This window comes from Phalacrocorax carbo, chromosome 18, assembly GCF_963921805.1.
Source record: "Phalacrocorax carbo chromosome 18, bPhaCar2.1, whole genome shotgun sequence".
Taxonomy (NCBI): Eukaryota; Metazoa; Chordata; class Aves; order Suliformes; family Phalacrocoracidae; genus Phalacrocorax; species Phalacrocorax carbo.
This window is the reverse complement of record NC_087530.1, coordinates 216,685-229,450: the sequence shown is the minus strand read 5'-3', so window position 1 is coordinate 229,450 and position 12,766 is coordinate 216,685. Positions and strand designations below refer to the sequence as shown.

Below are 12,766 nucleotides of genomic sequence, written 5' to 3'. Positions count from 1 at the left end.
AGCATTTTGGCAACTAGAATAATCACCATCATTCAGTGTTTACTGAGAAATTGGGGCCTAGGCAAATAACACTTCCATTTTTTAAATTAAGAAATTAATAAATAAAAACCTTTTCTTTATGCTTTTTTTAAGTCATTATATAACGAAAACCTAAAGATCATCCCCTTCTGTCTTCTGGCAGATGCAGCCTTGAGTTTCAGCCAAAATACGCAGTAATATCTTAATGTAGTAAATAGTGGCAGACCTGGAAGGCACTGCAGTGCAGTGCTAAGCTCCATTGTGGCCAGAAGCTGCTGTGTTTGCCATGAGCTCCATGCAGACTGCCGGCACCGACATCAGCGGTTCGTGGCATCTGTCACTCTTCTTTTTAGTGCCCTTGTTATGGTCCTGCAGATTGCTCATAGTAGACATCAGCCTATATAACTGCACATGAGCAAAATCTTTCCTGTCCTTTTTTAAGAGGTGTAATAGAACTCAAGTGCTAATTCTGAAGTTTTTTCAACATGCAAATCCCAAGCCTTCCTTTGTGTAATGAGCACAGAGCACAGTGGGGGTGAATAGTTGCTGGCTGTTATATTCATTAAAAATTATGCAGCTATTTCTGTTTGAAACGCTAGATCAATGGTTGGCTGATTTGTTTGTTTCAGGAATATATCTCTTGGATTTAATCTACATTGATTCTGCATATCCCGCTTCAGGCAGCATTATGGAGAATGAACAAAGATCCAATCAAATGAACAATATTCTCCGCATAATAGCTGATCTGCAAGTCTCCTGTAACTATGGTTGGTAAATTTCATTATACCTACTAAGCCTTAACTAAAATTTCTTTAGTACAACATTGTGAAAGAGGGGTTCGGCCCTGTGTAAAGGCAACACAAAAGGCTAACGTTGGTAGAGATGAACGCTAGTAAGTGATGTAGCTTCCACTTCTGTGGAGTTTCACTCTTACCAGTAAATTAGACAAATAAGCACGTATTCTAAATTGTAAGAGCTGTAACAGTAGTTGTGCAGTGTTTACTGCTACACGTGGACTGTACTTTCAAGTACAGCTATTTTATTTGGGCTGTATTCTGTTTCTACCACAGGCAGGCAGTGAGAACTATCTTCATATCTTTCCTTTCCTTTGCAGTACATATGATGTCTTTGGAATGTAGAATGTGTTAATTTCGTTATCATTTTACTGTTAGTATCCTGATGATATGTTTACAGAACAAAATAAAAATATTTTGATCTATACAACAATTGTTAAATTGTGTGTTAGGCTTTTCCACATACCTCACTTGTTGATGAAGTGAGGAACATGAGAGGGCTGCTTCTTTTTGTTAACAAGATTTTAATCTAAAATCCATTTCTGCAATTCTAGCCAGTCAGTGAAGCCTTATGTCAAGAAATGTGCTGGTTTTGGGGTCTTGACAAATACTGAGCATGCTGTTGGTGACTTAGCATGAGTTTTCATTGCTTAAACATGAAACAAGCTGAAAACCTTGAGAGCAGCTATACAATTAAATAAATTCAGAACATTTAAATGCTACAATTCTGGGGATTTCTGAACAGAAAAAAAAGTAAATGTTATATTGTGGGAAAATGAGGTAAAAAATTACCTGTGTATGCTTAAGTACCCAGCCCTTGTGCTTTGTTGTCAGCTTCAGCGTTATAAAGTATTTAAAGGTAAGGACTAGGCATAATAATATATGATTCTGAATAGCTAGATTATTCAGCTATCATGTTCTTATTGTGAGTTTCATTTTGTCTTTGACTACTTTGAATGACAAAGAAACCTCATTATTTCACTGACCCTTTCCTTTTTACAGTTTTGGTGGCTTCCTGCATTGCTATGCATTAATTCTGAGTGGTTTTGTTAAAATAAGAATGAAAATTAAAATACAGCCTTGAAGAAACAACATTCTGGAATAATGGGTGCCTTTAAAACAGTTGTCTTTACAAGAGCACAAAAGTAAAATTAGACACCAGAAGGTGTGTTCCTGTCCATGCACCACGCGTCAAAGGATTTTTCTGTCAATCTGAACTTAGTGCCTGTCTTTCTCGGTGTTCAGCATTGTAATTTTAAAATCTCTTCGCTTCATGTTCACGTGGGAATCACTAACAGCTGTGGCTTTAATTTCCCCCAGAACAGTGAACAGAAAATTCAAGGAGGGTTTGCAGCAAATAACTCTTTTCCACTTGTGGGATAGCATATGATAAAATCCAGTAGCTTTCATGATGATGAAATGCATCTGTGTTTTCTTTAACGACTGAGCATCACTTTTGCTCAATCAAATCTTTAACATCGTATCAGAGTCAAAGTAATATTTCTGCCAGATGCATTCTTTAGGGAGGTTAAAATTATCTGTTTCTATTAAGATAACAATAAGAACCAGAAAAAAAAAAACCTGAAAGAATAATGAATTTTGGATGATGTGAATGTCCCATCTTTTTTGTTTGTTTGTTTGAACACTCCACAGATCATCTTACTACACTGCCCCATGTGCAAAAATATTTGAAGTCTGTCCGTTACATTGAAGAACTTCAGAAATTTGTAGAAGATGACAATTATAAGTAAGTACTATTCTTCAGGTTAGGGCAATTTAATGGAAAGATCATTTGGCTATTAGTTTGATTGAGAGTTGAAAAAAAACTATTAGCTGAAGATGTTTTGGGGTTTATCTGCTGTTCTTAATAGTTTATTAATGGAGCTGATAATACCAGAATGCCTGAGTAAAATCCAGAATGACAGTCTTCCTTTATGACTCTAACCAGGTTTGCAAAATGAAATATCTTTGTAGAAGTTGCAAGCAGATGAACGTCTAGTCTTTATTCTATTACATGATGGTTGTATCCTAGGAATTTGTTCAGGAACCCTAAAGCCATCTCCAAGATGTCCAGGATTGACTCATACTAATGTAAATAATATATTTAAAACATTTTCCAATTTCAAATTACTATTTTTAATAAGCTGCTACTTAAGATATAAACCTGACAATTTGGGGGGTTTAAGCATGTTACAGGAATGCTTACAAAAGAGGTGGGGAAGAGCCAAGGCACACAATGGTGTGAAATGGACACCATAGAGCACGTTGGTCAATATGCGAATGTGCTCCAGTTAAAGAGGGTGATAATCCCTGGCCAATAATGCTGAAAGAACTAGCACATTAAATCATTGGTCTAGCAGTCAAGGTTTTAAATAACTCAACCAAGGTAGATGCAATGCTATGTAATTAGCTATTGACAAATATAGTACCTCTGTTTAGCTGAACAGAATTAAAAGTATTCAAGGCAAGCAGATGTTGAGTAATGTGATGGTGGCATGAAAGATTTTAGAACATGTTTTGGAGAGCAAGACTGCTAATTAACTTATTTAAAATCAGTCTTGTTACTGGTTTTATTAAGCACTTCAGTTAAGAGCTTTGTCTCAGAATTTGTGTGTGCTTAGACCATATGCTAATAAAACAGTGTTGGAAAGGTTCATCAAAGTAGAGGATGGTATGGATATCACAAAGGAAGAGTCAGATGGCCTGACGACTAAAATGGTAGTGACACAAAAATCAAAACGTTATATATTTATTCTAACAATAATTTGTGGTGTTGATCAGTAGACATCTGTCAGCAGCAAGATACAGCCATGAAACAACAAATTCATCCCTACTCCCTATCAAATATAGTGTTTCTATTAAAAATTAAATCATTAATACTGCTTCAAAAGGAGCTGGTGAGACCTTATGTGGAGTACTGTATGCAATTTTGGCCATCCATGCTTAGAGTGGGTTTAAAAAAATGCAGGTGCAATCAGGTGAATATAGTCTGTCTTGTTACACCAGACTTAAAGAACTGTGTTTGGCGTTAGCCTAGAAATGCAGAAGTTCAGGTAATAGAATCACTATGTATAAACACAATTGGGAGAGAATAGGGAGGGTAAAGAGCAATTTAAAATAAATTGTAAAGGTAGCACTAGAATAAATGAATACAAAAATTTAGAAGCTAAATGTTGAAATATGGTTCCTAACCATCAGAGTAATGGAATTCTGGAATGGCTTCTTAATCAGAGTAGTGAAACAAATAATTTAACTAATTTTAAGTTGAAACTTCATCAGCTAATGAAAGCAAGGCTACCAGTTAGCGTTTGTGAAAAGAGCAGGTTCAGTGAATCAGAACACTGTGTATTACCAGTGTGGGTTCATGTACATATGAGCATAAAGAATGACCTACCATAACCATTCTACATTTCTCTGCAATAATAGCTGATATTGCTGGCATACACATGCAAAATCTTACAGAGACAGTTCAGGGAAAAAAGATGTCACCATAACAGAGACAAAAAACCCACATCTGAACATAGCATAAGTCAAGCCATTTGTCTTTTCTCTTCAGTTTTGAACATAACTGCAGTTGGTGATAACTCCAGCTGCCAAATCTGTTCCACTCAGCTCTGTTCAGGCCACTCTGCATACAATCCTATTCCTCAGCCAAATCCTCCGAATGGGATTCTAGTGATAAATCTGTGTGGAACTTCGCTTTTCCTGAGAGAATAACTCTTAAGAGTAAAACCATTCAGACAAGGTATTCTTTCAGAAAAACTATGAGTAATTCCAGTTTAAATTTGAAAATCTTATTTTTTCTTTTGACATAGTTACTTGTGAGAATACTTCAATCAAATTTAGCAGTTTTCTTTCTAGGCTTCACTATGGCAAAAAAACCTGGTCTGAAGTCTTCAGAGGTTTTAAGAAGAGGGAAGAATTTTATTCTTAGTAAAGCTGCTGAAGTTTATATACATTGGAGAACTTCGACCTTTTTCTATCATGTTTGTTTCAGCAGAATAAGGCTTTAAATTAAAGTCTATATTCATCAAAACTCATCACAACTACCCTTAAAGAGAACTCTCGTTCCTCTTCCATTTTGTATTTGATGAGAACTTTTTGGATTTTGTTTTGAATATTTGATTTCACATTTTCATCTCAGTTTTCCCTAATGGATCTTCAGTTTCATAGCATTCTCTGGTCCTGTGCCAGAAGAAACTGTAAGGCTTGAAAAGGCAAAGAGTGCTAACAATTTAGAGTGGGGAAGGATCTCTTCTCTCTCTTTCCAGTGACAGCTCTTTTTGAGCCAGGGACAGAATTAGTGTACTCTGAGGTACGCTCTCCATCATCTTTGAAAGGTTGTGGAGGACTGGAGGAAAGAAAATGTCACTCCAGTCTTCAAAAAGGGCAAGAAAGAGGACCTGGGAAACTATAGGCCAGTCAGCCTCACCTCCATCCCCGGAAAGTTGACGGAGCAGCTCATCCTGGAGGTCACCTCCAGGCATGTGCTGTGCAGGAAAAGAAGGTTATCAGAAGTAGTCAACATGGATTCACCAAGGGGAGATCATGCTTGACCAACCTGGTAGCCTTCTGTGATGGCATGACTGGCTGGGTCGACGAAGGGAGAGCAGTGGATGTTGTTTACCTTGACTTCAGCAAGGCTTTTGATGCTGTCTTCCATCACAGCCTCATAGGTAAGCTTAGGAAGTGTGAGTTGGATGAGAGGACAGTGAGGTGGACAGAGAACTGGCTGAATGGCAGCGCTCAGAGGGTCATGATCAACGGGGCAGAGTCTGCATGGAGGCCTGTAGCTGGTGGTGTTCCCCAGGGGTCTGTGCTGAGTCCCGTCCTGTCCAACATATTCATCAATGACCTGGACGATGGGGCAGAGTGTAACCTCAGCAAGTTCACTGATGACACCAAGCTGGGAGGAGCGGCTGATACACCAGAGGCTGTGCTGGCATCCAGCAAGGGCTGGCCAGGCCGGAGAGCTGGGCCCAGGGGAACCTCATGGGATTCAACAAGAGCCAGTGCAAGGCCCTGCCCCTGGGGAGGAACAGCCCCCTGCACCAGCACAGGCTGGGGGGGACCTGCTGGAGAGCGGCTCTGCTGAGAGGCCCTGGGGGTGCTGGGGGGCAGCGAGGTGACCCTGAGCCAGCACCGGGCCCTTGGGGCCAAGAAGGCCAGCGGTGTCCTGGGGGGCATGGAAAGGAGCATGGCCAGCAGGGCGAGGGAGGTTTTCCTCCCCCTCTGCTCTGCCCGAGTGAGGCCACATCTGGGGGGCTGCGGCCAGTTCTGGGCCCCCCAGTTCAAGAAGGGCAGGGAACTGCTGGAGCAAGTCCAGGGGAGAGCTGCCAAGGTGATCAGGGGCTGGAGCATCTCCCTTGTGAGGAAAGGCTGAGAGGCCTGGGCTTGTTCAGCCTGGAGAACAGAAGGCTAAGGGGGGATCTTGTCAGTACTTATAAATATCTGAAGGGTGGGTGTCAGGAGGACGGGACTGGACTCTTTTCAGTGGTGCCCAGCACCAGGCCAAGGGGCAGCGGGCACAAGTTGGAACATAGGAAGTTGCACTTAAATATGAGAAACAGCTCCTTTGCTGTGCGGGTGCCAGAGCAGGGGCACAGGCTGCCCAGAGAGGCTGTGGGGTCCCTTCCCTGGAGACATTCACACCTGCCCCCTGCTCTGGGGGTGCCTGCTCAAGCAGGGGGGTGGGACAGGGTGATCTTCAGAGGTCCTTTCCAGCCCCCACCATTCTGTGATTCTGTGAAGAGATGTATGCTTGACCTTTGGCAAGGAGAACAGGACTGTATCAGTACCAGGCTGTCAGGGAGAGAAGCTTAGATAGTTGCCCCAAAATGTATTGGCAGGATCCCAACAAACATTCCACGAAATGAGAGCCTCAATTACACTGAAAAAGAACATTTGGCAGCCACTTTATGTAAACAAAGCTTTTCTCTACAACTTTTTGTGCCAGTCCAATTGCTTGCTTTATGTTCGTGCTTGTCAGTAAGTAGGAACGCTCCAGAAAACCCCTGACAATGATGTCATATCCTAAAAATAATAGATCTTTCTTGCTCAGCCCGTACACTGTTCTCTGCAGAAGCTGAGAAATTACAACATTTGCTAGTTACAAGACTAAGGGGGCAAAAATATGACCTAGAGCATCATTCTTTCTTCCAGTTAGAAACAGGAAGGTCCCTTCCAGTTATACCCAAAATATATTGCTAATCATTGTTATCTCAGGGCATCACTGGCAGCTGTTGGGCTTCACAGGTACCATGATGCAGCTGCAGCAGGATCATCTTCCTCCTCCAGGAGTGCAAGAAGTGAGCTGAAGAGAGTGTTTGTCCCCAGGTATGCGTTTTTTCCCTGAGCTAGACAGCACTATCCAGACAGTGTGGCATCATGCTACATCCTTTCCTAACCTGCCATGCCTTGTAGTGGCTCCAGAACAACTTTTTTTAATGAACTTTTGGAATTGTTAGGTCAGGCCTGGTATTCTCCACAGTTATTCTTGGTCTACATTGGCCTTGGTATTTGCCACAGTTGTTCTTCGAGTAAAGCCAGTTTGAAGACTCTGATTTGTATTACAGTGTTATCTGGACAGCACGATGAGGATTGGAATCCCATTCCACAAGCTGCCGTGTATACATACAATTCAGTTCTTCAGAGCATACTGGGCAAGACACTGATACTCCAATATATTAGTAAGATGATTTACAGAAAAATTTCAAATTTAGATTCAGGTAGGCAGGATGCTATGGGAAGGCCAGCTGCACCATATTGTTTTAGTGTTATGGTAACAGGAATTGTATGGCAGGTGCTTAAAATATTAGTACTTACAACAGTGAACCTTGGTCACAGTCCATCTTAGATAGGCCTCCCAGGCCGCTATATTCCCCTGGACCTTTTCCACCAAGAATTGTTGTCAAAGACAGGGGTAGGGGAAAACCTTCACTATTTGTCTGAGATTTCTAGTGATCCAGTGGCTGTACTGATCAATAGCTATAGGCGTGGCTTGGCTGCCTCTTCCACAGGACACTCTTGGGGACAGTGAAGTTTCCAGAAGCTGTTGGACCTACTGTTTAAGAGCTACACAGGCAGCCCAAAATGTTCCAGCTATGTCAGACCTGTTCAGCTTTGTACACAAATACTGGTCAGAAATGTCCTGAGTGACAGCTTAGAGGACTGCACCGCTTTATTGCAACTTAGATCGTCCTTGTCTCAAGAAAGATGAATAAGTTTTGTTGAACATGCAGATGGAGCAGCTAGATTTCTTGTTCATGTAAGGCTATTCTCTGTCTTCATTCACGTGCTTAGTATTAGAAGAATTGGGTCAAAGTAGATTTACTCTACTAACAGTAGTTTTATCCTGTGCTGGAGAGCATACTCCCATGAAACAGAATTATGTTCAAGACTGGCTACCTATTTTATTTTCTGCATTATTTTACATTCCTCTTTTGCTGCTTATCAGGAAGGTTACTCTTAAATGAGCTATATGGCAGAACTCAGTAGCAGAGTGTAATTTAAGACTAGGTTCGGATGGTGGTCCAGCTTACTTTACAGACTGTACCAGCCCTAACATGTTCCAGAAAATATTTTGAGTATCAGGCTTTAAAACAAAAAGAAATTGTTTACATCATGTTTTTACTATCCAAGAACAAAGCCTTCACATACTCTCCCTATGCCTTGTTCTTTAAAAGCTTTGTCTTAATTCCCAAAAGTAAATTGGTGGTTTGTTAATTCAGTAAATCTCTGTGCTGATTTTTTCTGTAGATTTTATTTCTAGTTTTTGTTTCACCTTATATTGTTAATACTAACTCAGTTTTGGAATTTCAGTTTCTAATGGGCAGTATCTGAGGTTGATATCCAGGATTTTTCCTGGTATGTCTCTTAGCTGGACTCTTGCTGTATAATTTTGGAGTGTTGAAATTTCTTATGTCAGCACTAAGACTAGGTGTCCTCACCATGGTAAAGCAAAGATTTTGTTTTTGAAAAGAATTCCTAAAAAAAAACCTTCTAACAGTGCTGTGATGTTAGATTAATATAGTGACTTACAAGATGAATTTCTGATCATATACAGGTGCAAACACAAAAAAGAGCATGTCTTTATGAGTGGTTTATTAGGCATGCTGGAGCAAAGGTAGTTTTTTACTAGTAGTAGTACTAGTGCATACCATTGGGCGCAGTGAGCTTTGAGAATAGGATTTCATGTGTGATGGATGTGAATGATGCATGTTGGTTGTAAGCACATGAAGTGTCAAAGTCTGCACAGACCTATTGATAGTATCACACTAAGCCTTTGAGGGGCCAAAGATTCCAACTCAGTGCTATTTGGAAGACATTGCTCATGATGCTGGCATAACTATATGCACACGTAGCAAGGTGAGAGCAGGTGAGCATGCGTGTGTATGCATGTAACCTGTGCTTTGCCGTGGAAAATACACTGTCAGAGGATTTGCAAAAATTAATTTGGGTGGTGACAAACAAGCCGAGACTGGCTGAAATTGTACTGGCTGTCAGTATCTCTTCTTTGAAATAAAAATATTTTTGATTGTTTCCAGCCTTCAGGGGAAGAGAGGGAAGAGGAGAGAAGGTGGTCCAGGAATGACATCTCATTGTTAGAATACTGTCCCTTTTCTCACAGTTTTTTTAAAATATTTTGTTAAACATGTCAGCATGAGTATTTTATTGTTTACTAAAAGTCAAATTTAGGCTTATATTTATTTGTTGTTCTTTTAATATGTCCTGTATTTTCCTAAGTTGAATAGCTAAATAGCTTTTTTGTTATTTTGAAAACATTACAGAATTCTGGCATTATTGAAGTCAAAGAGCAAACTGTCAGAGACTTAGCAAGGGCTAAGTCTCAGCAGGAAAGAGCATCAGATATTAGTTCCTCAAAGGTGGCAGAAACTAAAACACGCAGTTATCACATGTGGGGTAGGATAGGTAACAGCTCCCTTGTGCAGACAGAAAGAAAAGAAAGAAATCAGCAGTTGTAGAACAGTGACAGGTTAGCACAAGAAGGGTGGTCTGCTTCTCTTTGGAGAGCAACTGTCACACGAAACAAGTTGAAATGAGTGTTCTCTTTTACATAAGGACTTTGGTTTGTCAAACATGAGCTAACTCAGTATAATGAGTTCAATACCCAAATTTCTCAATATCTGTAAATAGCACAGTTCTGCAGGAGATTCCTAAAAACAAATTTAAAGAAAAAAAAAAAAGATTGCTAGGCAAAAATCAAGCTCACAGCATGGGAACAATAAATGTCTAATGTAGTGAGGAACAGATCAGCCTTAAAAATTAACAAAGAAGTAATGACTGTGCAAGGGATGCAACTGGAACGTTTCTACAGGCATGGAAGATAAATTCACACAATAGGGCCCTATTTACAGGGAAAGACTTCATTAAGGTTTTTGCCATTTTTCCATACTGAAAGCAATTCCCATATGATTAACATTTGAATTGTGCACTGAGTTACGTTATTGTAACTTTCTCGTCGTTGGCTTCTCAGAGGCATGTTGCCACTTCCTGGTCATGGATATCACGAATATTTAAAAGAATCTAGTACTATCAGAAGAATGGAAATTCTAAAACATGAAAAGGGACCATAGGTTTGTCAACTAACTTCACACTGAAGCGTAGGCGACAACGTTTGAATACCATGGAGAACGGACTGGAAGATATTCCCCATAGGAGCCAATGTGCATGAAAGACAAGGTAGTAAGGAACATAATAGTTAAGGTATATGTGATATTTTGAAAGGCTGTCATAGGTTCCTTCCTCTCCCTTCCCCCACATCCCTTTGCATGTTTTTATATAAATTTAAAGAGACTTTCATTGGTGTTTGGGTACAGTGGAGTACTGCAGTCTGTAGCTTGAAACCTTCGCAACTTTTTTGCATGTTTAATGCTGTGCAACGAGAGCAGTAATTCCCTTTGGTTTTGTGCGTGTTCCGTGAAAATTTACGTAACATTGTAGTCCTCCATACTTTTTCATCAAACTGGTACAGAACAAAGGACCCCTGAATGTCAAGTTAAGAGTGCATAAACTTGAGAGGTGGCAGAAGTCCTTTGCGCTGGAAGATCAAGATCTGTGTTGGAGTGCAGAGATGAGGCAGCAGTGAGTGCATCATAAAACACATGAAGTGAGGCAGAGGAGCATATAATATAACTTTCTTTTAATTATCTTTTTTTACTATTAGGTGGTAGTCACTTTACTTATGCTTCTTTTCTGTAAGTCATAGTAACTAATATTTCTAAATAGCTATTTCTGAGTGCACATTTCCACATGGTAACAGAATAAATGCATTTTTCATGCACAGAGGGAATAAAGTGTTTGCTGTTAGGTTTGTATCTAAATTTACTAACTTTTGGAGGTGTGTTTTTTTTCAGGTGAAAGACTATTTGAACTTATGTTTTCACACTGATAGGTAGTATACAATACCAATTTCCATTTCTGTTTTCATAGACATCCCCCCCAGTTTCTCTCTTGGATCTAACAGGTAGTGATTTAATTTTAAAAATGTATTGTTTTGCTCCATAACAAATAAATAAGTACTTCCAGCTTTACTTCCAACAAAGTAAAATTCCTGCTTACCACTGCCAAAATAATTACTTTCTTCCGTTTCTTCAACTTTTATTGAGAAAATTTTTTGTTAATTTCTCTAAAAACTTGTTTTTCCAGATTATCATTAAGAATTGAGCCAGGTAACAGCTCTCCTCGACTGGTTTCCTCCAAAGAAGATCTTGCAGGTATAAAACTTCATTTGAAAATTTGAGAAAGGAAATAGTTTTAACTACAGAAATCCTCCACTGAAGTATATGGGAAATCCCATTCTATATCAGAGGAATTAATCAGTTTAAATATGGGCTTTTGTTGCAGTTACAGAATTATCTTGTAAGGGCTGTCAGAGACAGAGACTGTGACCCCTTTCCATGCATACGCCCAGTTTCAGAACATCCTTGGTCCAGAGCACCACTCCTCTGGTGGTTGTGAAAGATCTGGGGTTTATTGCACATTTCTACATAGCCAGCTTGTACTTGGGTCAGCACCATCCTTTGTGTTAAATAGTTTTCTTCCTTTATGATATTCACCCCTGGACGTTCTTACAGTAACAAATTATATTCCACATATCAAGATTGATTTCACACATACCAGCATTCATATGACTAGGCAAAACAAATCCATTGATCTTAAATGAATTAAAATAATTTTATTTCAGAAGTAAAACTTTATTGGCAGCGATTGTGGAGGAGGGATGTGCTGTTATTTGCCATTCTGGAAAAGAGGTTTACCTGGGTGGCAGAGAGGACCGTTTTTAAGATGATTTATTAGTAGGTTTCACATTTTTAATAGGTAGCATTAAACCTACTGGAGTTCCTCTGTTGAGATTAAAAACCCAGCTACAGCACAGTGTGTCTAAAATTAATCCCTGGAATTGACCAGTGCAAACTGCCAACGTTGTCGGTATCAATACCAAGTCTTCCATTAACCATGTTACCATATCAGAGTCCTCTGAGGGATCATGATTTCCGGTAGTATTGCTGTGAGCTGCTTTGTCCAGAAGCCAGACCTGGTAATTTAGAGGTATTATCAGCACCATGAGTCATCAGTAAAGATTGCTGACTTGTACATTAACAATTGCAGTTTGAGGGATAACACAGGGTGTTTGTTAGCATAGGAACAGAAATTAGATTGATTTTTTTACAAATGCCTGCATTTTCATTATTATTTAGTAAGTGAAGAAGGACAAGCGCTCTTTTAGTGCAAACAAATCAATGCAGTGAATAACATAGGAAATCCTCCTTTCAGGTTTCTGTGTGAACTAACACATAAAATTGAGACAATTTCATTGTGTAAAGTGTGAGTACAAAAGATTTGTAATAGCTTTTAGCAACATGTTAAAAACCATCCATAAGTCTACCAAAACAAATCTACTACTGTACCAACACAGTTTATTTCTATGAACA

At 39.6% G+C, this 12,766-nt stretch overlaps 1 protein-coding gene across 4 annotated transcripts in view; it reads left to right on the top strand.

Annotated features, from left to right (window-relative positions):
* The window catches only part of RALGPS1 (Ral GEF with PH domain and SH3 binding motif 1), a 152,648-nt gene that overhangs the window by 114,209 nt on the left and 25,673 nt on the right, over positions 1–12,766 (top strand). For all 4 annotated transcript variants that reach the window (XR_010375613.1, XM_064468407.1, XM_064468405.1 and 1 more), the window contains 3 exons: positions 648–785; positions 2,466–2,559; positions 11,481–11,548. Coding sequence is in view for 3 of the 4 variants with exons in the window: in XM_064468407.1 (XP_064324477.1) it covers positions 648–785; positions 2,466–2,559; positions 11,481–11,548 (300 nt within the window). In the remaining variant the exon portion in view is untranslated. The remainder of the gene's footprint in view (positions 1–647; positions 786–2,465; positions 2,560–11,480; positions 11,549–12,766) is intronic.